General features: G+C 45.2%; 2 protein-coding genes across 3 annotated transcripts; one reads left to right on the top strand and one right to left on the bottom strand.

Moving 5' to 3' along the window:
* Window positions 1-369: 369 nt before the first annotated feature.
* Window positions 370-23,085, top strand: LOC121598621 (DNA replication complex GINS protein PSF3). Of its 2 annotated transcripts, none has more exons than XM_041925715.1 (4): window positions 370-524; window positions 21,940-22,390; window positions 22,465-22,570; window positions 22,650-23,085. In XM_041925715.1, exons 2-4 carry the CDS (start codon window positions 22,288-22,290, stop codon window positions 23,053-23,055), a joined length of 615 nt encoding a protein of 204 aa, XP_041781649.1. In that variant the 5' UTR covers window positions 370-524; window positions 21,940-22,287; the 3' UTR covers window positions 23,056-23,085. The 2 variants fall into 2 exon arrangements, with proteins under 2 accessions (XP_041781649.1, XP_041781646.1); XM_041925712.1 differs by having other exon boundaries at window positions 21,859-22,390.
* On the bottom strand, window positions 17,945-21,674 carry LOC121598618 (inosine-5'-monophosphate dehydrogenase). The gene is made up of 4 exons (XM_041925709.1): window positions 21,217-21,674; window positions 20,979-21,129; window positions 19,407-20,605; window positions 17,945-19,337 (listed from the first exon to the last, which is right to left on the bottom strand). Exons 1-4 carry the CDS (start codon window positions 21,297-21,299, stop codon window positions 19,232-19,234), a joined length of 1,539 nt encoding a protein of 512 aa, XP_041781643.1. The 5' UTR covers window positions 21,300-21,674; the 3' UTR covers window positions 17,945-19,231.
* Window positions 23,086-23,107: the final 22 nt, after the last annotated feature.

Raw genomic sequence — 23,107 nt, 5'->3', positions numbered from 1 at the left:
TGTCTGCCCATTTGCCACAAATTGGAGTCTATAATTTCGGCCGTCACGGTCGTGTCGTTCGTTTTCCAGCCACGAAATTCTGCTTCTCCGCGCCAACGATCGTCGCTTCATTCATTCACCGACCGTGTGGTTCAGGCAGAGATGCTGCACCGATGCACCTATAGGGAAACGACGGACTGTGGCCGGATGTTGAAACGGTTGTATCTTTTAACGGCTGCTAAAAGAAAACACGCGCGATACAATTCTTCTTCGTTAAAAGCTGACGGCCGCAATCGACCAGCTAGCCGGAGCGTGATCGAAGTTGGCCGTGTGGATCGTCCAAAATAATGTTCTCATCGAGGTAGCCATCGGTTGGCGTTTCGCAGTATTACACGCGGTTCTTTCCGGACAAACGTTTTTTTAGGTAATAAGCGTCGATTCGGTCAGGATGATTGCATACATTCAGGCTCCCAGAAGGAAAAAGGATGACGGATGGAAAACGTTTATTGCACGCAGCAGAAGAAAAAAAATCCGCCCATAAACAGGTACTTTAGCGCTTGTTTTAAAAATGTACATTAAACCGGGCCTGCATAATCTCTGCTTACCATTAATTTATAATATTATGATTGCACTTCGCACAGGTTCGTAACGCAAAGGAAAAGGTTGTAAGCGAGCTTGACACAGCTTCGTTGCGTACAATGTTACTGCGCGTTAACCTGCCCGGTCCTCCCCATCGTACCTACCGATCAATCTTTTTCCATTTTCCCGCTCATTACACTCGATTTACCTTGGTGATCTTTTGAACTGCAGCTTCTGCTTCAATGTATCAAAGCCATGTCAATCCTTCCCGAGTCACCCATCGGGCACCCATCCGGGACAGACTGTGGTGGGTTGTTTTTTTTTATTCTTCTGTTGCTGTAATTTTGTGTGATTGTCTTTTCTCCTTCCTGTTGGTGGCGGGTGGTGGTGGTGCTGTTTGCGACAAGAATGGAAAGAATTGCACAAAATCAATCTCGTACATTGTGCTCGGTGGCTGCTTAAGCAAAAGCCAGAACCGACTTCGGTAGGGACCGAGTTGTGAAAACAAAACAAAATGATTGTCCAATCACGGGTGCTTTTCACCGCTGGCTGGCTGGCTGGCTAGCTGGCAGGGCAGAAGCTGCAACGTGTCGAGCGATGGAGGGGGGGGGGGGCCTTTCGGTATGATGGATGTACAGCCGGGGTCCAAGACTAATGAGAAAACTCGCGCAACCGATAGGGAAGATGGATAAACAAAGCAAAAAAAAAAAAAACAAGAAAACCATACAGTTGGCAAGTTGGCAAGATCCGATCGAGGACACCCTTGGGACCTGGGTCTCGGGAGGAAAGCGTACCGATATTGGGGAGAAGAAAGCTCGGTTTGCTCTGTGTGTGCAATTGCCGATGATTATGGCCGGTAGCTTACGATTCCAATTGGAAAAAAGTACCGAAGTACCCTGACTTTTTCCCTCTGATCTCGCACATTCAATCTCGCTCCCTGTTAGATGGGGCCACGAGTGGTAATGGTGGATCAGAAAAAAGGGAGTATGCAAGCGAGCAAGAAGCAACGCCACTGCGAAAAAGAAAAGCACCGTGCAAAAGGAAATAAGTCATCGCAGAGAGGTCGTCTGTGTGTGTGTGTGTGTGTGTGGGTTTCGATACTACGGCATACCACGCCTTCCGTGCCACCGAATGCCTGGGGGAAGATAAATGCACTTCGGTCTCGCTTCTTCTGTCTTTGCAGCCAACCCTGCATTCGGTGCGGGGAGTCCCACACGGGGGAGAGTGGGAAAATCATATCAAAGTGTAGTCACTCTTCACCGGGTCCCCGTTTTCCCATTGCTCCACAGGGGCTGGATTATTATCTACCGAGGTTTCGAGATGCAGCAACAATGGCCGTACTGGGTGTACACGGATGGCGTTGCATGCTCAGGAGGATTTTTAATTCGCTCTGCCTCTTTTGTTTGAGAGCCCTTTTGTTTTTATCGTTTCATTGCAAAAAAAGGCTCCGCTGTCGCCCTGTTGCGAGGAGCAAAGGGAAGCGATTGCAATTGTTTGCCCCAGTGGACCTCCAAAAAAACTGGGCCGTACCGCGCAATGGAAGCTTTCCTGTCAAAACAGAGACGGAGGAGGCAAGCAGGAGCAAGAGGTTTTTATTTTATTTCAAAAAGCTTTAAGTCGTTTCGATTATGCCGGTCGATCGATAAAAGTCGATAAATCTTGCCCCTTTGCTTGCTGCGTGCCCTGGTGCTGGTGGTAATGGTAGCGTTGAAAACGGTTGCTCACAAAGGGCGGTTGGATCGCGGCGGCGTTTGGTTTTTGGGATGTATAAAACTTCGTTTGGATGACGTTTTGATTGCATGTTGTCATGAAGTACTGGGAGGAAAGGGGAGAAATGAAACAATATTTTTGTAAGACTGTCAACTAAAGGATCACCCAAGAAGTCGAGCGGTATAAGGGGGGAATCTCCTCATATGGAGAGTTTATCCCAGGGCCCAAAACATGACGCACTTTAAAGCGAGGATATTGTTTTTCGGTACTAACAGGATCGTATGAAGGATGATGTTCAATGATGTTATTAATTGTAGACACACTCCTTCTGTGTATTCGTGCTGTATAACCGTGTTTCTGCCTGTGAAAACATCTAAACAAAAGCATAATGACTATTTTTTGAAGATTTGAAGCTTTTTTTTTTTGAGTACTTAATTCCACACTTTGGCATTTCATTTCCAATTGCTTTTCATCTGTATTACCTTTTTATCTGGAGCAGAGATGTCAAACTGATGGCCCGCGGGCCATATCTAGCTCGCTAGGTCTTTTGGTTTGGCCCGGTCGCGGGCCAAAATTTATTTGAACCTTGAGCCAAAATTTATTTGTAGAAGCCTTTCTGCTTACAATCGGTTTTTTCCTACCTTACCTGCATGCCTGTATGCATAAAAAAGATAAGAATGTCAAAAACTGTTATATTTATAGAAGGAAAATCAAACATGGTTATTTCGATAAAACTGAGCTTTCAATTCCGCCCAATTTTAGTAAAATGGTTAAAAAATCAAAGAAAATTTTGTTATACCATTTCCGATGATTACATTGTTAGCACATATTTGATGAACAATTCTTAAAATAAATAACTCACGGTTTAGTTTCAATCTCATACATCAAATTGTGAATGTCTTTAGGAACATTACTGTTTTATTGTTAAACCATCAATCAAGGCACTTGGTGAACAATCAAGCAATTTCTATGAAAAAAAGACCTGTAAAAATCAACAAAATTACTCAGTCAACAGGAATTAAAAATGGAAGCTCTCGCACTTTTTGACATATTGTTATGAAAAAGATCGAACCCATCTTTAGGTATACTAAAGATATAACATTATATTTCTGCAAAACGTTTAGAAATCAGTTGAAATCAAACGCCAGAACAAACACGTGTTACTTTTAATAGAATGTTACAAACGATCATCATTAAGCTTTTCCATCAGGCATCCTTCTTCTTCTTTTGACACAACAACCGTTGTGGATCACAAGGCCTTCGTATGGGGGGCACAGTCTATTGGGGGCTTGAACCCATGACGGGCATGTTATTAATTCGTACGAGTAGACGACTGTGCCACCAGACCGGCCCAATCAGGCATCCTACTAAGATTAATATGATTAGATAAACTACAGGTGGGCTTATGACTCTGATTTTGGTTGCCATAATGAATGAAGATGTCTATGGAGATCGGCAGGAAGGGAATAACGGGAACTAAGGACGTGTGTCGGCCAAGCTACACGTACCGGATATGAACGATCGGACGATGCTTGGCTGAGTGACACCTTCCACTCCACTGTAAAATGAATATCTAAACTAGACTGAACGACCTGTTGTAATGTATGCACTTTAGACAGCATAAAAAGTAATAAATCGTTATTTTAATTTCAGCTCAAAAATATTGATAATCAATATGACACTAATATCAACTTTTCTTTACAAAATTTACTGCTCTCTATTGAAACTAACGCGTTATTCATGGCCAGTTTTGGCACAATGTTTTTGCGTGCTGAATTCTGTTAGTTGCCATAAAACTATGCAAATGTTGGAAATATCAGAGGCCAATGACCAATTCAAAATAATCTGCTACAGCGTTTTTTCCTTTTCGTCACATCAAAGATTTTACTTTTATAACGTAACTATTGTCCCAAAATGAAAAGAGCTGCTAACGATCTGATTTTGTATCATATTATATCATGTAAAAACTAGGCTGTGGTCCGTGCTACTATTTTCAGTGGCATTTTGGCCCGCGGTGCCAAATGAGTTTGACATCGCTGATCTAAAGTATAGCTTATAATCCCAAACACTCTTCCAGTTTTAGTGTATATCCAGTTGATGCACATGCAACTTTTACAAACGCTTCATACTCATGTATTCTTCATTCCGCTTACAAATGTTTATTCAACTTAATATTTTTTGAAACATAGAATTTCTATATTTTAAACTTATATTAGCTGCTCCTACAGGAATTGCCAGGCCACCATGGATCCTGGAGGAAGACTCAGTCAGAAATAGCTACCCAAGATCAGGCCCGTGTTAGGCCAGTGTGATCCAATGGAGCTCCGTAGTTGATGGAACCTCGTGGTCATTGAATGGATCTCGTAATGTTAAAGTTTTAAAGAAGTTAGAAACATGTTAGTCGGAGGGCTTACATCGCGCAGGGCCTCCGATACTATAAACCCGCCACAGGTGCTAATAGTAAGGTGTTGAATAATTCATTAAAGTAACAGTTAATCATGTGAAAACGAGATTTATATATAGCTTAATTTACATGTGTGCACCCGAAATCATGCTTACATAAGCTTGCAGCAGAACTCTAAGCTTTGCAGCAGAAACTTGCAGCAAAGATAATGCAAATTTTATTTGAAAAAACATACATTATATTCGTACGAGGGGCGACTTCTTCGAATTGTAAGGCTAAAGGTATATTTGTTAATATATCAAGTAAAAAGCATTTTAATACCTCTGGAACTATGTCTAAGAATTATGAGACTCTAGGATATTACGGTTAATAGTGCCTGAAAGTCGGAATATTCCTTCCTTCCTCTCTTTGGCTCTCAGCAACCGTTGTCGGTCAAGGCCTGCTTGTACCCACTTGTGGGCTAGGCCTTTCAGTGACTTATTGATTTACCCTCCATAGTCGCAGGATAGTCAGTCCTAAACGTATGGTGGCACGGTCTATGCGGGGCTTGAACCAATGACGGGCACGTTGTTAAGTCGTAGAAGTTGATGACTGTTCCACGAGACCGGCTAAAAGTTAAGAATTAAATAGCTACCAAAAGTTTCAAGAAGAGGTATTCTTCAATTGGGCATTATTCCTTAATTTATTGCTACATATTACGTATAATGTAGAATTCAATGCCTATCTTTCTAAAATACATGCTATCACTCACAGGCGGAATGCTCTAAAACTAGATCAATGAAACGCTCATGTTGATGCAACCAACCGACCGTACGCGCTTAATTATTGCCACTTAAAACAGTCGTGTATCGCTTCCAATTAAACTCTACTCTACATTATGTGCCCCATTGTGCCCCACTGCACACAAAAACACATGCAAAACAACAACCATAAGCGCGCTAGAACTGCATAACACATCAATCGCGCACAGAGCGCACACAGAGCTGCAAATCCAACAGCTCATCCTTATTGTTATGATAAACCAACTGCGGGGAGATGGGCGCAGATCATACGATTACCCGTTTCCGATGCTAACTCTATTCCCCCCCCCCCCCTTTCCTTTGGAATTGGAATTCCCCTTCTCGTTTGCTTTGTCCCCGGGTTTTGCTCTTTGTCCAGCGCTCACCAGGTTATTGATTCAACCCAAATCATCTCGCAGACAATCTCTCGTATCTAAATAATCCGTAGCGCCGGTGCTGTTTGGTCCAGGTCCTGTGGTTGCCCCCCTCTGGACTGCCCACCGCATCGGGTGAAATGCGAGCATGGTCCACACAGAATACGACACGGCAGCGAAACTCCGCTCCTTTTAAAGCCATTTCGTTCGGCACTTTAGCTGGCACCGTACTTTAAATTATCCTCCCAAACGACCATGGCAGCCCAGAGGGGAAATGTGGTACGAAGCGGCGAGCTGTAAATTACGGTACAGAACGCCCCCCGCCTCTCTTCCCCCTGTACAATACTGCCACTCCAAACGCTCCGAAGAAATCCCCGGGATCTTGGAGATCGAGGATAAGTACCACCGGACACCCAGGCAAGCCGAATAAGCTTGTGTAACACGGCGCGGGCTACGCGTACGAGTGTGATGAGCCATTTTCTTCGAATTGAAGTTCGCAAGAACGATGGCATTGGGAAGCGAGAAGAAGTATAGCAAAAAAAAAACCCCAGGCAAAGACACACCAACAACACACACACACACAACAAGATGGTACAGCAGCTCACCGAAGAACCGAACACACAAAAAGGTAGAAAGAAAGGTTAGACATAATTTATGTAAAACAGCATAAAAATGGCCAACACCAGCGGGAGGAGGGGGGTATGAGAAGATAAGAGGGCAACATAAACAGAGAGGAGAATGAAACACAAAGACGCATAAAACATTGCACCATCGAATGAGAATGAGACAGAGAGTGAGAGAGAACGAGAGTGCGCGCCAGGGAGGGTTTTTGGCAAGCTTTTGATCTTCTCGTATCGATGGGGAAGCTTGACATGGGGAGTAGGGGTAAGATGAACCCAGGGGAATGGGGAACCGAAAATTGAACCCGAGAAACCGAGCAGCTCGTAGCTCCAATTTCCGAGCACACAATCCTCCGGCAATGTAGAGGCCGCGGTGGTAATAAGACGGCAAAGGATAAGACACTTGCGAACTTCCGAAGTCTGCCGGGCGGATTAAGATCCCTGCAAGTGAAAGCAGCACCAGAGAGCGAGAGAGAGAGAGAGAAAGAGAGAGACGGTGAAGGGATATAAATTGGAGAATAAAGTGTACCAAACACGCGCGCTGCTCCATCGCAATCCAAACGGGGCCAATATCGGGAGCGTCGTCTCCATTTGCTTCAGCAGTACGGGTAAGTCCCCGGGATCTGCGGGAAAGCTTCGCGGTCTGCCTGCCTGCCTGTGTGTGTGTGTATCGGGATGCTATAAAACATTGGGCCCTCCCCTTCGCTGCCATTGTTGTTGTTGCTGTACGTGCCCTTGTTGGTGGGGACCACCGTTACCTAGCCCTGCTGGGGCTCCGGGCTGGTGCGCTCCTATTCCCTTCGTCCTTCGTATGCCGAGACGTGCCGAGCAACGTAATGCCACTGGTTTATGTACCCGCCGAGTGTTGTCAGCAAGCAGAAGGAGGTGATAAGGGGAATAGCTGTGAGTCTGGGGGAGAGGAAATTCGTTTGTCATCTTTCTTTTTTTTGTGCGCGTTTTTCGTGACGGTATACACCTTTGCCTTTTTCCCTTTTGGCTTTCGTCGCGGCAAGCGGCATGCGCACACCGAGCAAGCCATGAGCTGCCGCTATTAGGCAGCCGTGGTCGTCTCCTGGCACGTACAACCTCACAGCAGCGCCTACTCCGCACTGTGTGTGTGTTTGTGTGTGGAAAAATGGGAAAACCATCAGCACAAAACAGCGGTAAGGGAGGCGGGGGGGGGGAGTTTTAAAGCACTACGAACCCCCCCCTCCCCCCCATTGCCCACCTACAACCTGTCTATGGCTGTGTGAGTGTTTGTGTGTGGGCAAATACACATTTTTTTCGCTGTTATTTAAGACCGACGATTTTCCCGCACGATTAGAGTGTGATGGAATGCTTTAAGGTAGTTAGGGATTTTCATGCACCCATGCTGGGACCCTGGGGGAGGCGGGCGCTTCGCCCGCCTTGTTTTTGATAGAGTAACGTATTAATTTTAGTGTAGTTTGGCAGTGGCCCGATGACTGATGGCTGTGTCCCGGAGAAATGGAGAATGATTGTTACAAATTGTGGATGAAAGTATTCGTGTGCAATATTTGGGCGACAAGGTGGGGGAGGTGGGTGTTGTTAGATGCCTTTAAGGGTTTTAAAGAGAGTTTTTCAATGTATTTTTTGTTTTTGGTGTTTCATTATGTTATGGTATGGAGAGAGAAGTTTAAAGACTTTTTTTGGTTACAATTTAATTTAATTTTCAATGTTTTGTAATGGAAACAATTTAAACACCACGTTTATTTATTCAAAAATCGAAGTAATCTTTAAAAAAAGATGCATTTTTTACAAATGTTGTAAAATTAAGTTAAAAATGGTAATTTAATCAAATAATAAAGGAAGAAAACTAGAAAAGGAACATAGAAAAAAGAAAAAAGAACATTTTATACTTGGAAACACATTGAAAAAGAGTAAATTCAACCAAAATAATTCAAAAATAGAGCAATGCGCTACAGGAAGATTATAAAAATGAACCTTTAGGACATTTTTTTTAAATCCCCATATTGATTGATCAATACGACATATTGATGTATTGCAATTTTAAATTTGCATGATTTGCATAGCTAACCGACAGTTGACAATCAATAAAGAAGACAATTTGCAGTATAAAAAAGTGTGAAATTCATGTATAAAAAGCGTTTCGAAGCGAAAATTGTCACCTCATGCTTAGGAAAAAATGAATAAATCATTAAAAACGCAATAGTTGAACTAGGTAAACAGAAGTAAAAGAAAAACATGAAAAAAACACTCTAAAAGAAATATTTGTATAATGTTATACATTGAAATACGTAAATAAAAAAAAAGAATTATATAATTCACTTATAAAAGGCATCACAAAATCGACAAAGCGAAACAAAACAAAAAAGATAGAAATTCATAAAGAACATAAACAAAAAGACTAACTACATAAGTTGAAAAACTAGAAACAAGTTGTTGAAATTGGAAAAAAATATTCGACAAAAAGTACTCCAAAGAAGAAAGATGAAACGCTTCAAGCGAAGAAGAAAAGACAACCCCCAATCCCATAAACGCAGGACAGAAAACTGCAAAAATGCAAACAGACAACAAAAAAAAACATGCACACACCTTAACCTTAACTTTGTTTTAAGAACCTTTGTAAGCGAACTAAGACATTGGCAAAGCCTGTGCGAGAGCCGTATCAAAGGGGGAAAACATGGGAAAAGTCCGCTTGCACAAACTGACGCACGTTTGCTATCGCTCTGGGAGGATAGGGCCTGCTCACAGCGTCAGCAGTCAGCACAGCAGCAGCAGCAGCAACAGCAGCACAACCGGCCACCGTTTCAAGCGGGCATTTTCGTCCGGGCCGGCATGTAGTTCGGTTGCACACCGCCAGGTGGCCACGGAGATGAAATTTTCGTTTGTTCCCTCCACAAGCCAGTGGTGGTGGTGGTGGTGGTGGGTGTACTCTCACTCCAAAAAGGGCCCCGGGAACCATCATCATCCCGCCCGCGCGCGCCCCGTTCCGCTCCGTTCCGTTCGTCGCCTCCGGTGTCGCCTATCTGCGCCACACCGCATCATTCCCAACCACTCAGCAGGTCCACCCACCCACCCAGCACACACACACACACGTACATAGACACACCAATCATATTGCGAACGTCCCCTGCAGCACTGCGGGGCGATGGTGGTGGCGGTGGTGCGTCCCTCGTTGCGCGTTGAGAGCGCGCGCGAGACTCTTGCGCTCGGTGTTGTCTCTACCGAAATAGCATTTATGCTGGTGGCTGATGGTGGTGTGGCCTCTCTGTCACACTCCCCGGTTCTCGGTCTGCTTTCCGATCTCCATCTCCACCCACCGCCTCCTCGTACGACTCCATTCATCCATTGCTGATTCCGAATCCCCTCGGCAGCCGGCAGCCCTGCCAGGTTCTTTCTGTTTTCAACTCCAACATAATCCTCGCGCCTTGTTCGCCATGGCTCGGTTGGTAGAGGAGACGTGCGCACAATGGTACATATTTTCCACCGTTTTCCCCACGGGGCCAAAACCGATTCGATCCTTTGCGCCGCACCACACCACCACCGCCACCCAGCGCAGGACAGCAAAGGACGAAACGCCTCACGACGACGACGGCGGCGACTCCCGCGTGCTGTGGCAATGTTTTTCGCCGAGAGGTGGTGGTTTTCACAAAACCCCCTTTTGCATCCTTGTACACCGCACACACAGACACACACACAGAGACAGAGGGGATTGAGGGGTGGATGAGTGGTAGAGAAAAATCTATGCATATAGATTGGTTATTACCACTACCGAGTCACATCTCCTTTCTCTCTTTCTCATTTCCACACCCCCAAAACCTTCCTCCCTGCCTCCATTCAACGGGTCGTTCACGCGTTTTGTTGGCGCTGCTGGGGGAGGGGAGGGGTGGTAAATGTGGGGAATGGGGTGGGACTTTTCCTTCTCACGCACGCCCACGCACAATACGATGGCTTCGATGCTTGTGCGTGTGGGTTGATGTGTGTATGTGTGTGCTCCATTCCTTTTTTTCATGTCGTTCGACCACCGCCACACGTTTTTCTATATTTTCCACGTTGAATACACGATGGAGCACTCGAATCTGTTGCCTTCTGTCCCTCGCTTCCCCCTCATCGGTCGTTTGGCAATGGTCGACAATACGTGCGTGTGATGGGACGGGGGAGCTGGGGGAGGGGGGGGGGGGAGAGGGATGCGAAAATAAAAGATGGTGGCCGGTTTTGGTGGCAGTTCGGGAAAAATCCAATGGTTGCTGTTCGGTCCGATTCGCAGAACGAACAGATCGTACCGAGTGATGGGCCTGAGAATGGGGGGAGGGGGCAGTTTTATGGGCAGCAAAGTGAAGAAAAGGGAAGAGAGAGAGAGGGGGGGGGGAAGAGAAGGGTATAAAGAGGATAGGAAGAAGGAAAAACTCTCAGAAAAAGGAAAAGAACGATAAACGGGAGTGTTGAGTTTTCAACAAGGATAATTCCCCAGCATTTATATATACACACGTACGGACAGACACACACACACACAGCAGTAGTAGGCCATGCTGTTGTGCGGTTATGTGTGTGTGGTGGTTTGCCAGTGCACCCCACATCGGGCCACTCGCAAATGGGAAGAAAAATTGGATCGACAACATAATCGAGGATGGTATATGCTGTGTATTGGGATTGTGGGTTTAGGGGCGGGATCGGTGCGAGGTTGATGGGTTTTGCATAGCACAAAACCTTGGTCTGGGGGAAAAACTTGGAGACAATTCACTTCCTGTGCCGCTTCCGCTTCACCGTGTGCGGTTAGAAACCATCGACCTTCCCTTCCTCCCGCCATGTTGGTCGGTTGGTGGACAGCCGGGTGTTTTGCCTTGCCTAACCATCTAAGCTAAGCCCCCCCCCCCCCCCCCCCCAGGGTAGCGAGGAAGGTGGGTGGTATGGGGGTGCGGATTACTAAGGGCTGGAGGACGATGGGGGATAGGGGAGTGGGAAGGATTTTGTTGTCGGTGGTTTCGTTTCGCTGGTTTGCGGTGTTTATCTTCTGGCCAACCGTGTGGCCCTTACAGTGCGTGGCAAGCACATTGAACTTTGGAAATTTGTTGGCATTTTTGTAGAATTGTTCCTTTATTTATTTTTTTTAAATAACTGCTCATACATTGATCAAATTCAATCACATTTTAAATGTTCAAAGGGAGTTCTCATGTTCATCAAAGAAAAATTAAATAAACAATAAAACCTGAGGATTGGCACATCATTGTGTGTGCTCCTAAACGATTATTTACAATTGTTTGAAATATTTTCAGTTATTGCATGATTTTAGAACAATAATTCCTTTTCAAATGATGTATACAACTTGAAGTTATGAATATCATAATACATTTTCTAGAGTTTGAGCAAACGTTGAAGGCTTGCTTTCAAATGAATGAATTATTACTTGGGTTTTAAATTAGTAGAGTAATATTTGCTACTAAAAACACGTTCTTTTTATGCTGAGGTAAGCAGTTATTATAAAAAATTTAATAGTTTTAAAATGGATTTAGTACCAAATTGGAATGCAGTTTGAATTTTCTAACATATTGGGTCCATTTGTGATTCGTTTTTGTACCATTTTACATCCTCCCTACGTCACCCGGATCTGTGGACTAATGACAGACGCGCCTGACTTCTGAAAGATTGGAACTAGATCGTTTCCCATTCGGAGCAGAGTATTCCCCTTGCCCAGTGATGTCAAACTCGTTTTGAAACGAGAGGGCCGTATTATGGTTCAAAATTACTTCAAATTTACTCATACTTTACTTCAGTGGCGGTCGTCGTCCCTACTCGGAAATTTAACAATTCATATTCAATTTTTCTGTGGCCATTTTGTTGAGGGCCATTTTCTAACCATTTTGTTGAGGAAACTAGACTACCAGCACAGTATAGTAGACCGCATACAATTCATACCGTTTTTGAGTGCTTGGTTTTTCATGGTTTTTATATATCAATCAGGTCGATATGCCGAACCATATCTAAAGAGTTCCTTCATCAGTGAATTGGTGAAAATGGTATTCCAATACATGATTTCCGAACCTTCCAAAAAGCCTCAATGTCGGTAAATGGGTGAAAATCCGACTTTAGAGTGCTCTCAGGAAGCAACTACTAAAACACATGCTACATGCCATCTTCGCGGATACCTTCCCAAACAAGTAACTATGTGTAACTTACTTCACTCTTCGATAATCGAACTATTAAAACTGAATGTTGAAACTTTCTTCCTCAATGGATAAACATCAACACATCCGTTTTCTATTATCTTATAATTTACAAACTATTTCTACTTCATTCAAATAACTGCCAAAGTTCATCTTGGGTCAGATTGAGAGCCTTCGCGGGCCGCATCTAGCCTGCGGGCCTTGTGTTTAGCCAAATACATTGATTTTTAATATACTACATACATACAAAAGTAAAGAATATAATCATGAAGTAATTATTATTATTCTATCACCCTACAATCGTTTACGGTCGTTTACGGACCTATCTTTGGGCTTAACTGGCTTATGTATCTTTAATTGATTTGACTATAGTGAGGATGAGAATGGTGCCCCGAGACCATCAGTGCATTAGGGAACATAACGAGGTTGTTTTTTGGAGGCCGTATGACTCGAGGACTGGGGCGGTCCCATTGTACAGTCGTCAACTCGAACGACTCAATAACATGCCCTTCATGGGCTCAAGCCTAGAATGAATCGTCCCCCCGTAGCAAGGATTGACTATCCGGCTGCGTGGTACTGGATTTAAGTCTTGAAAGTCTGTTATTGGCCGGCATGTCCGCGTAGGACGTTACGCCAAATAGAAGAAGAAGAAGATGATGATTCGAGGACTGACTGTATCACGAGATTGGCCCAAATGATATAATATTTCACTTATTGCATCATTGAGTTTATCATTGATTCAGAAGAAAGTGATTAGAGATGATTATAAAAAGATAATATTTTTTCCCTATTTTAGTAAGCTACTGAACATCTCAATCCCTCATTAATTCCACTGACTTTAACTACAAAAAACGTTGTTATCAAAATTTTAAATTCAATTTTCATAACATTTCCCCACAGCGTCGCACAACTTTCGTCCGCCACTGTAGCCGCCTGTCGCTCACGCTCTTATTATCATGCCGACCTGCAAAACCATGGAATAACGAATGAGGTCATCTCTTGCTTATGGTGATGATACCCGGACTATGATTTCACCATCGATAGCCGTCCCCGGTACCAACCGGTACGAACTTGTTGTGCTGCAAGCAAGCAAGCAAAACCAACTAAGAGTTGGCCAAAAAAAGTGGGAAAAAGTAAGGAGGGGGGGGGGGGGAAGTTCACTAAAGCACCTCCCGAAATGGAATGAAAATTTGCCTTCCCCGTGATGCTTTTGCATCTCGCACGAAGAGGCCACATTTTTCCAGGTGAATGGGTCCGTGTGTGTGTGTGTGTGTGTGTGTGTGTGTGTGTGTGTGTTTTTTGTGTGTGAGTTGCGAGACTCAGATTCCAATTTTGCTTAACGGAGTGACAAGCCGATCCTGCCAAAGACCATTACCAAAGCGAACCGTTTACAGCGCTGTAACAGCGCTGTGTGTCCCACATTTCCGCCACAGCAAGGACATTACATTATCTTCGTGGCCCGTAGGTGGGGAGTTGGACTGATTTATTTCATTTACTGTTCCGTCAACGGTTTGGCACGCAACGGTTTTCCTCGCAAGGCGAATTTAAGGTTCGTTTAGAAGCTCCATTTAGCATGAATCATAACGATATCATAACTGATAAGGTAGAATGACACATAAAAAAAACAACAGCCCCGGAGCCCACGTTCGAAACTCATAAAACAATGTTTTATTCCTCTCTAAATCCGGTGCGCTTTCCTAAACGCTGTCCACTATTATGATCGGAGCGCGTATATAAATTATGGACATCATTCTCTCTCTCCTATCAATGCTCTTTTCTCACCACCACTACGTCCACGTCGGTCGGTCGCTCGTCGCATGAAAAGCATGCAGAGCAGGGCCGTTTGATCTTGTCGGCACTATGAATATATGAACAAGCTATGAATATTTAATCGATCGTAAAGACGAGACTCGCTCGGATGTGAACTCTAGCGCTAGGAGAGAACTTTTCCTTTTATTTGCCATTTTTGCACGCTTTGGGTCATTTCCTGGGAAGATACCCGACCGCGTACGTAGGGTGTAAAAACTAGCCGCGCACTTGTAATTATCGTGGTGTTTTCTCTGCAAAAAGTATGTTATCAATATGGGTTTGATGATTGATTAATTTAAGCGCGATGTTGGACATGTTTCGGGGAGTAAAGCGTGATAAAAAGGAAGACATAAACGATGGACGATGAAATAATAAGGATGGACAGCTGATCCGGAATGGATCAGAATGCACGTAACAAAACACGCAATTCAGTTTTTTTTATACGATCAGCACCACCAAGGCCGAGGATCAAGTAGCAATTAAGACATGGATGATCTTAATAGTGTTGCTGTATGAAGATATCTTAGCATGCTATGTTTTACATTTAGATTGATTACAACATGGTTTTCCGTTCGTTAATTTTACATTGTTGCTTCGTGTTTTATCATGCTGTCAAGGCCCTTCACTGGGGTTCTCCAAGGTTTTTTGACCATTGCGCAGATAGTTTTGAATTAATTCTACGTCTTTTTTTTACTGTGTCACAACTTCTTTTTTTGTCAATAAATAGTTAATTTGGTGGTACGGCTATGCAATGTACCTCCCAGGTACTGGAAAATCCTAGGACATATCAAGGGAAACTATTCCCGAGCCATTACAGGTGTTGGAAATGGTCCTTAAGTCATGTGGGTCCTAAAGCTGATCTCAAATTGTTACGAACCGAGCTTCTCCGGCAGGCCACGCGAAGGTTTGACCCTCAGCAAGAGTTGCAGGGTCGTAGCGGAGGAGAAACAAACAGCAATTGTGGATAGAGTATTTGATACTTCGCCTACTAACCAGTCCTTCCCGCTAGTTGCTTCTAATCCAAAGGTTAGGAAGCCTATGCAGACAGAAGGGGGTGTTTGGCTCGGAAATCCAGGGGATCTGTCCTATTTCGGATATTGGGATTAAACCTCTTAACTCCAAGAGCTTCTGCGTTTGAATTATTGTTATTTGAATAGTTTTGAGAGGCTTTGGCTCCAACGGAGTTCTTTCGCCTCTTTTCTGCGTTTGAATCTATCCTTATTGAAAATATGGCCTACTTTTATACTAAATTTGGCATTACACGTTTACCCGAATATCCGTTTGGACTGGATAATTCGTGTTTCCAGATACTTCTTATTTAATGTGGAAGGATACACAATGGTTACTAGGATAAAATTGGTGAAAAAAATAAATTAAATATCGCGTGTGTAACACAAATCTATACCGTCTTTGGAATTGATTCTAAGCCCATATAGATCTTGGAATTGACACTGGACCCATACAGAGCCTGAAACTGATTCGGAACCCATATATGTCATGGAATTCATTCAGAACTATATGGTCATTGCAACTCCCCAATTCTTACTGATCCTGAAACTTTTTCGAAACTCATACCAATCCTAAATGAACCAGTACCAACTGATCCCGAACCTATGCTGGAACTGATTTCAAATCAATACCGTCCTTGGAACTTGTCCCGAATACATATTGGTCCTAGATCCCGAACCAATCCTGGCACTGATTACAAATCAATACCGTCCTTAGAACTCGTCCCGAATACATATCGGTCCTAGAACCGATGCAAACTTGTTCGCCGCCATGGAACTAACCTTAGTTCTGGAACTCAAAAATAACCCCAACTCTGGGGCTGGAAATGAACCCCAATCGGTCTTCGAACGCATACTGGCCTCAAATGATCCTTTTCATAATACCGCTCTGGAATTGATCCTGGATCCTGGATTGATCCTAACCCTAAACCAGTCCAGGAGTCTCTGGTCCACAGCTTTTCGATACTGGAACTTTTCCTGAACTCATACCGCTCCTGGTTCCACATTATTTCGATTCATGAGCTGTATATCTAGACCTATCTCAGTCAAGGAATATATCGCATATCCATTTTAGATCATTTACTGTATAGTAGTATCATTTAAAACCCAAAATGATAGAATATTATTTAGAAAAAAGTCAAGAACTCCTGGGATAAATTCTAAACGTAAAAATCAGAAACAAAATGGAAAATGTTAAAAGGACATTAAATCCTTGTGCTACAAAAAGGGACCTTGCACCGAAAGACGCTCACAGAAATGCACATGTTGGTAGTGTTGCACACGCATATTAATTGAACCTTGGCAGAATAATTTATAACTCCTTTTTTCACACAACACGCGACAAAAACATCTCGCACGGCATTTGTTCGCGAATGTTCCGTTGCGAGAGGATCTCCTCCCGCGTTGGAAATTAATGCATAAAAAAACCTTCACTATCCGTGTGAACGTTCTTTCTCCCCCGGCAAGGATCAAATCATCATACCATCTGGCGTGAAGTGTGTTTGTTATATTTTCGGAAAATGGGGACCAAAACCGCGAAGAAGCAAAAAGAAAAGCACGCATAAGATTCCCCATTTCCAACTAGTCCGCCCGGGGTCCCTGTGAGGGTAAGCTCCCGTTCGAGTGCTCTCGCGAACGGTAGATTTTCGCTCGAATCTGTCAACATCACAAATCTCGCGAATTGGGTTGGTGGTGGGTGGTACAACTCAATCAACTTTTATCGATTGTCCCCGTTCGTTCGTTCGTTCATTCGTTCGCTATGCGATGCGAAACCGTGCTGGCACCCGTGTTGTTGTTGAAGCAATCACCGCCGTTCCGAGTTGACTTTTATGCCCCGAGTTTGCTACCGTTGAACCGTGTGTCCGTCCATCCGTCGGTGTCTGTCTCCGGGACCTGTGCTCTCGGGGTGACATTTTGCACGCCCGACATCTCCATTGTGTGTGTGTGTGTGTGTGTTAACGAGCGGAGCGTAAACTAAAGCTTCGAAAAAATAAATCCTTGTACACGGGGCTTGGCTCTCCACCATCGTAGAGAAAACGTCCCGAGGAGTGTAATAACGAGCAAATGGACTGGAGATTTGGAGTATTTGCTGCACAGACAGAAAATAAATGAGATTGGGTTTTGTGTGTTCGGTTTGCCTCCGTGTTAAGCTCGTCTGCGTCACACGATTAGAACGTATCGGAGCTGTGCTTGAATTGTGAGGAGAGACACGTTCAACACTATCTAACGCTTACACACTAATGTTAGTTCACACTTATGGAATAAAGTGTTGGAACGATTCTGCATTTTTCATGGTTCAGATTACACTTGATACTTACAATTTCGTTGAAAAAGTAGCTTTAATTATTACAAACGCTGAGGTTCAACACATCGCCGATGTATCACATGATTGAAGTTCTCTAAAATGAAATAAAAATAAATACAATCGTTAGTTTTGCATTAGATCCACGTTTATGGAGTTGATTTGTCCATACCTGGCCCGATTTCACTCGTATCATCTTCGGATTACTAATAGCCATCAGCAGTATTAGAAGCTTTACTTTATATCGGACCATATGTTTCATCGGTCCATACATTTATTCACTTTTCATTATATCAGTGTCGATCGTACCCACAACTAACATTATTAGACACGTAATTGCCATAAAAAGCTCAATAAGGTAGCTCTCCCGACATGGACATGGAGTTTGTTATTTTGTTGTTGTTGTTGTTTTTTATAACTTTCTACAATAGTACCGTTCGGAGGTTTGTTTAACAATCTTCCCTGCCTAGAGGAATTATTCCAGTATGGACAAACTTTTCATCTTCACCTTCTTGCTGTTGCTGGCGGTATGAGCAACGTGGTCATGTGTGGAGTAACCCAAGCGTCCTTTGCGAAGGACTTCGGGACTTGGATGAGGCTTGACGCCGGGACACATCTATCCAATTGGACCTTTTTTTGTTCTCTTCTTCTTCTATCGAATGCAATTGGTACACCTTAAATTTATCATATTTAACTGTCAGTAATTATTTTCCTCCCATAATTGAAGCGGCTTGAAGCACGAACACAACTGAAGCCCATTCCCCGCTCGAATGGCTGGCGGTGTTTGTAGTATTAATGCAAATTTTGAATTTTCCCACACCTAGGCCAACGTTGTGGTTGTTGAAGTTAGTAACATATATCATGTAATACTACCACCCCGAAAATTGCTCTTGCCATGCTAATTTGGTTTCTCCAACGTGGAGAAAAGAGAACATGCTTTGCTTTGCAGTGGAAAACGGTTGCGGCGACGGGCACGGTACGCCAAATTTACTTCTCTCTCTAACGTTACCGTTAAAAACAGCGACCAAAGAGAAGAAATAAAGTGAAATGGTTCTTTAAAGCCTAAATTATGGTGGCAGACTATGTGATTGATTGTTACATTGTGTTGCCATATTTTTGTTTTACGCAAACTTAAACATAATTAAATGTGTTTGGGGAGTGTGATTTTTGCTTTTCACCGTCGCTAACAAAGAAAAACGGCGCTCGCGTTGTACGCCAGCAACTACCGTAAGCTGTGTCGCGTATGTCCAAATGTTCCCTAACTCCCATGGTTTGTATGTTTGCTAGAAACATGCCTTACTTAATAACTGTCACGAACTCTACACAGTATGCTTACAGCGGTAGATGTTCGACACATGTGATCACTTTTAGCCCAAAATTTCAGTGTCTCGCTGTTGCAGGGCGTTTTTTTCTTTTCTTTTTTTTAAGTGCCTGTGCCACAACAAAATGCCGCTCTGCGCTGCGCCTTCCATCGAACCGTACCGGAGACCCCTCACGGAAGGTGCTCCTGGGCGTTGGGTTGATCTCAGAACAGGCGCTTCTCGTACGAGAACAGACCGTGCACGTTACCCTCGAGCTGGGCCGAGTGGGTGCGCTTCATGAAGCGCAGCTCACCGTTGTAGATCATTTTTCTGCAGGAGAACAAACGATGAGTATTTCGATTATTTTACAAAAAAGGTATTAAAACTATCCAAACTCACCTTAAGTTAGCGATGGAACGTGCGCCAATGTCCTGGCAGCTGTGCTGCAGCCCGCACAGCAGGTACGGCACGAAGCGCAGGATCGAGCCCTTGTCCACAATCGAACCGCTCACGCCCTGCGCCACCCGCATCTTCTCAATCTCCGTGTGGTAGTAGCGCGAGCTGGCCGAACCCTTGCCGTCCTTGCGCTCCATCGCCTCCAAGCTGCCCATGCCACGGTACTTCTTCAGCCGCACGCCATCGCTGAAGTAGTACTCCCCGGGCGCCTCCGAAGTGCCGGCCAGCAGCGATCCCATCATCACCGCGGACGCGCCCAGCGACAGCGCCTTCACGATGTGCCCGATCGACTGAATGCCACCGTCCGCAATGACCGGCACGCCGTACTGGCGGGCCAGATTGCACACCTGATACACGGCCGTGGCCTGCGGGCACCCGCACGCCATCACCTCCTGCGTGATGCAGATCGAGCCCGAGCCCATGCCGACGCGCAGCGCATCGCACCCGGCCGTGATGAGATTGTACGCCTGCTGGCGCGTCACCACGTTGCCCGCGATCACCTGCAGCGACGGGTACTTCTCCTTGATGTACTTGATCATGTTGATCTGGTAGAGCGAGTTGCCCTGGGACGAATCGAGCACGATCACGTCCACCCCGTTCTGGTACAGCAGCTCCAGCCGCTCCTTGTCTTCGTCGCGCGTACCAATCGCAGCGCCGACCAGCAGCTGCTTGTTGCTGTCCTTCAGTGCGTTCGGGTAGGTGCGGCCCTTCTTCAGATCGGTGCGCGCAATCAGTGCGACCAGCTCGCCCGTCTTGTTCACGATCGGCAGCTTGCCCTTTTTGCTCTTCTCCATAATGTTGTTCGCTTCCTGCAGCGTCACCCCGTTCGGGGCGGTAATGAGATCCTCCAGCTTCGTCATGATGTCCTTCAGCTTGATGTCCACGTCGTGCTCGCGGAAGTCGATGTCGCGCGACGTCACGATGCCGACCAGCCGGGTGCCGATTTTGCCATTCTCCGTGATCGGGTAGCCGGTGAAGCCGTTTTTGCGCTTCGCCTCCAGCACGTCCGCGACCGTGTTTTCCGGCCCCATTACCAGCGGGTCGCGGATGAAGCCATGCTTGTACTTCTTCACCTTGTGCACCTCGTTCGCCTGGTACTCGGGGGTGCAGTTGTGATGGATAATGCCGATGCCACCGCACAGCTATTGTGTGGAATGGGGGGAATAGTCAAGAAATAGAACAGCAAACGTAAAAAAAGCGATAAGTAAACTAATGTCTTGTCTGGAGCATTTTTTGTAGGGTTTCTTTCTCTCACTCTCCCTTTCTCTCTAAAGACATCACCAGGAAACCTTTTAAACGTTGCTGTCGAACGCAACAAGTGCAGGGGCTGAGACAGGGGTGGAATTATTATTTCTCTTGCGTCACACCCTCCTCAACCCCCTTTCGGCAGCCCATCCGCAAAAAAAAAGGTTTGTTTTTCAAAACACACATGCCGCGAGCTGCAAAACACACACACATGCCGCGAGAGAGGGAAAGAGCGAGCGAGAATGTGAAAGAGAGGCGCGCTCTACTCACCGCCATCGAGATAGCCATTTCGGCTTCGGTCACCGTATCCATGGGCGAGGAGACGAGCGGTGCCTTCAGCATGATTTTCTTCGTCAGCGGCGAGGACAGGTCCACCTCTTCCGCCGTGAAATCGATGTAACCGGGCAGGATGATAAAGTCACTGAAAGGGTGTAGCAATGTAGCAGGGATGCGACGGGGTACCAAAACATATGTTTTGGCCAGGTGCTGGACCGCACCGCCTACTTACTTGTACGTCAGGCCATCGCTTTTCCGGAACAGCTCCTCACAGGAAAGCCCATCCTGCAGATTGTTGGACGTGCCGTTCTCCATCGTCTTTAGTCCGGCCGGAATTAACCACGCGTTGCCTGTTGGCCACACACCAAACACACACGCACGCCTCTTTAGGATTGCGCAAAACACGTGGTGATGGGGAAACTCGATACACGGTGGCCGAGTGGTGTTACCACGCAAATCTCGTAGTTCGTGAGGAGCAAAAAGGCGACAGCTGTTTGTTTTGAGCTCAGCTGGAATGATAACGCTAACGGTTGCAATGGGTTTGGCGTATGTTTTGCGGTGCAAAAAATGGGAGTTTTTCCTCGTTACAATACAGGCAACAGATTATTGGCACCGCGAGAGCAACTTCCACTCCACCACATTTGCCACAAGAAATTGAACCTTTCGTGCCCGGCCGGAGGGTGTCGGACCATGCCGCACTGTTTGACAGTCAAGGTGGCCTCACTTTACAACTCCGCGCAGACACATCGCACTGAGAAGTCAACCCGCTACGGTCAGAGTGGCCAGAAATAATGATTTATCTGTATTCTTGCCAATTTTTCATATGTTTACCCTAAAACTACCGATTGTTCATTTATCCCACCGAAAATCACAGATTTCTTCATAACACTGACTGACAAGTTATAAAACTATTTCACAAATCATGTTGTGCATTAAATTTCATTGAAATCACTAGCGAATAGAATAAGAAGCTCAACAATGTTAACTAAGGCCCATGTCATTGGTTTTTCGCATGCGATTTTATCCTGAAGCCTGTCAAATTTTTGTATGGGATTTGACAGATTAAGTCGGAAGAGGAAATCATTGCAATTTGTTACATTGACTGTGCTGAGCTAAACATTTTAAAACCTACCGAAAACTACCAAAAAACTGAAACTCCTACCGTCTACCGCCCAAAAAAATCTGGTCACACTGTCTACGAGCGTTCGCAAACGGAAAACAGCTGACAGTTTGCGCTTGCCACAGACCAAAGGGCGCTAAAAACGTTGCAAATCAAAATAGAAAATTTTGGCTACGAATCGCAATGAATATTCCAAGCTTTCGGCCCAATTACTACAGCCTGGACGATATTGCGATAACGCAGGAACGCATACCATGCCGCACGACGCAGGATCTCCACATGATGGGTAAGGGCGATATGATGTTGGTGGCAGTGGCCATTTTTCAACCACCGACTGAGCGCTTTTGTGTTGTGTTGCAGGTTTTCTGGACGCTTCGGAAAAATCTCCCAACCTATCGAACAACCACACGCTCGAGCTTCCGCTTTGGGTGATGCTCACGCAAGACGATAGAAATCCACACTTTGAGTGCGTAACGCCTTGCTTTCGAGATTAATGTTTAGGCCAACTATGATTACCTTACTGGGGATTTTCTTCACCCTTTTAGAGCTCTTGTCCCCGACATCTACAGTGCGGCCTATAAGGAAATCTACCAGGCAGATGCGAATTACGTGGAGCTCGGTGCGCTTTGCAAGTTTTACTTCGAGCTGGGCATGTACCTGACGCGCTACCAGAACAATAACAGTGTGGCGGAGATGCTTTACACCACGGCACAGGAGCGGCTCAAGGGGCTGAAGGATCTGTGCCAGAATGTCGGCAACGATAGCTTGAACGTGGCCAGCAAGTTCGACTTCAGCGAGCGGTTGCTGTTCAACGAGGGCACCAAAACGAACAAGCTGTTCGACGACTGGCTGCAGGAGCGGCAGGTCCACATCAAATCGACCGAGATCGCGATTAACATACGCAAGCGCAAGCGAAGTCCGGACGGGGAAACGCAGGAGGAGCAACAATAAAACGGGAAATTGCTTTTTCTTTGGTCAAAATACACGGGGTTGTTTCTTCAAG

Source organism: Anopheles merus, chromosome 3L, assembly GCF_017562075.2.
Source record: "Anopheles merus strain MAF chromosome 3L, AmerM5.1, whole genome shotgun sequence".
Taxonomy (NCBI): Eukaryota; Metazoa; Arthropoda; class Insecta; order Diptera; family Culicidae; genus Anopheles; species Anopheles merus.
This window is presented reverse-complemented; position numbering and strand designations above follow the sequence as displayed.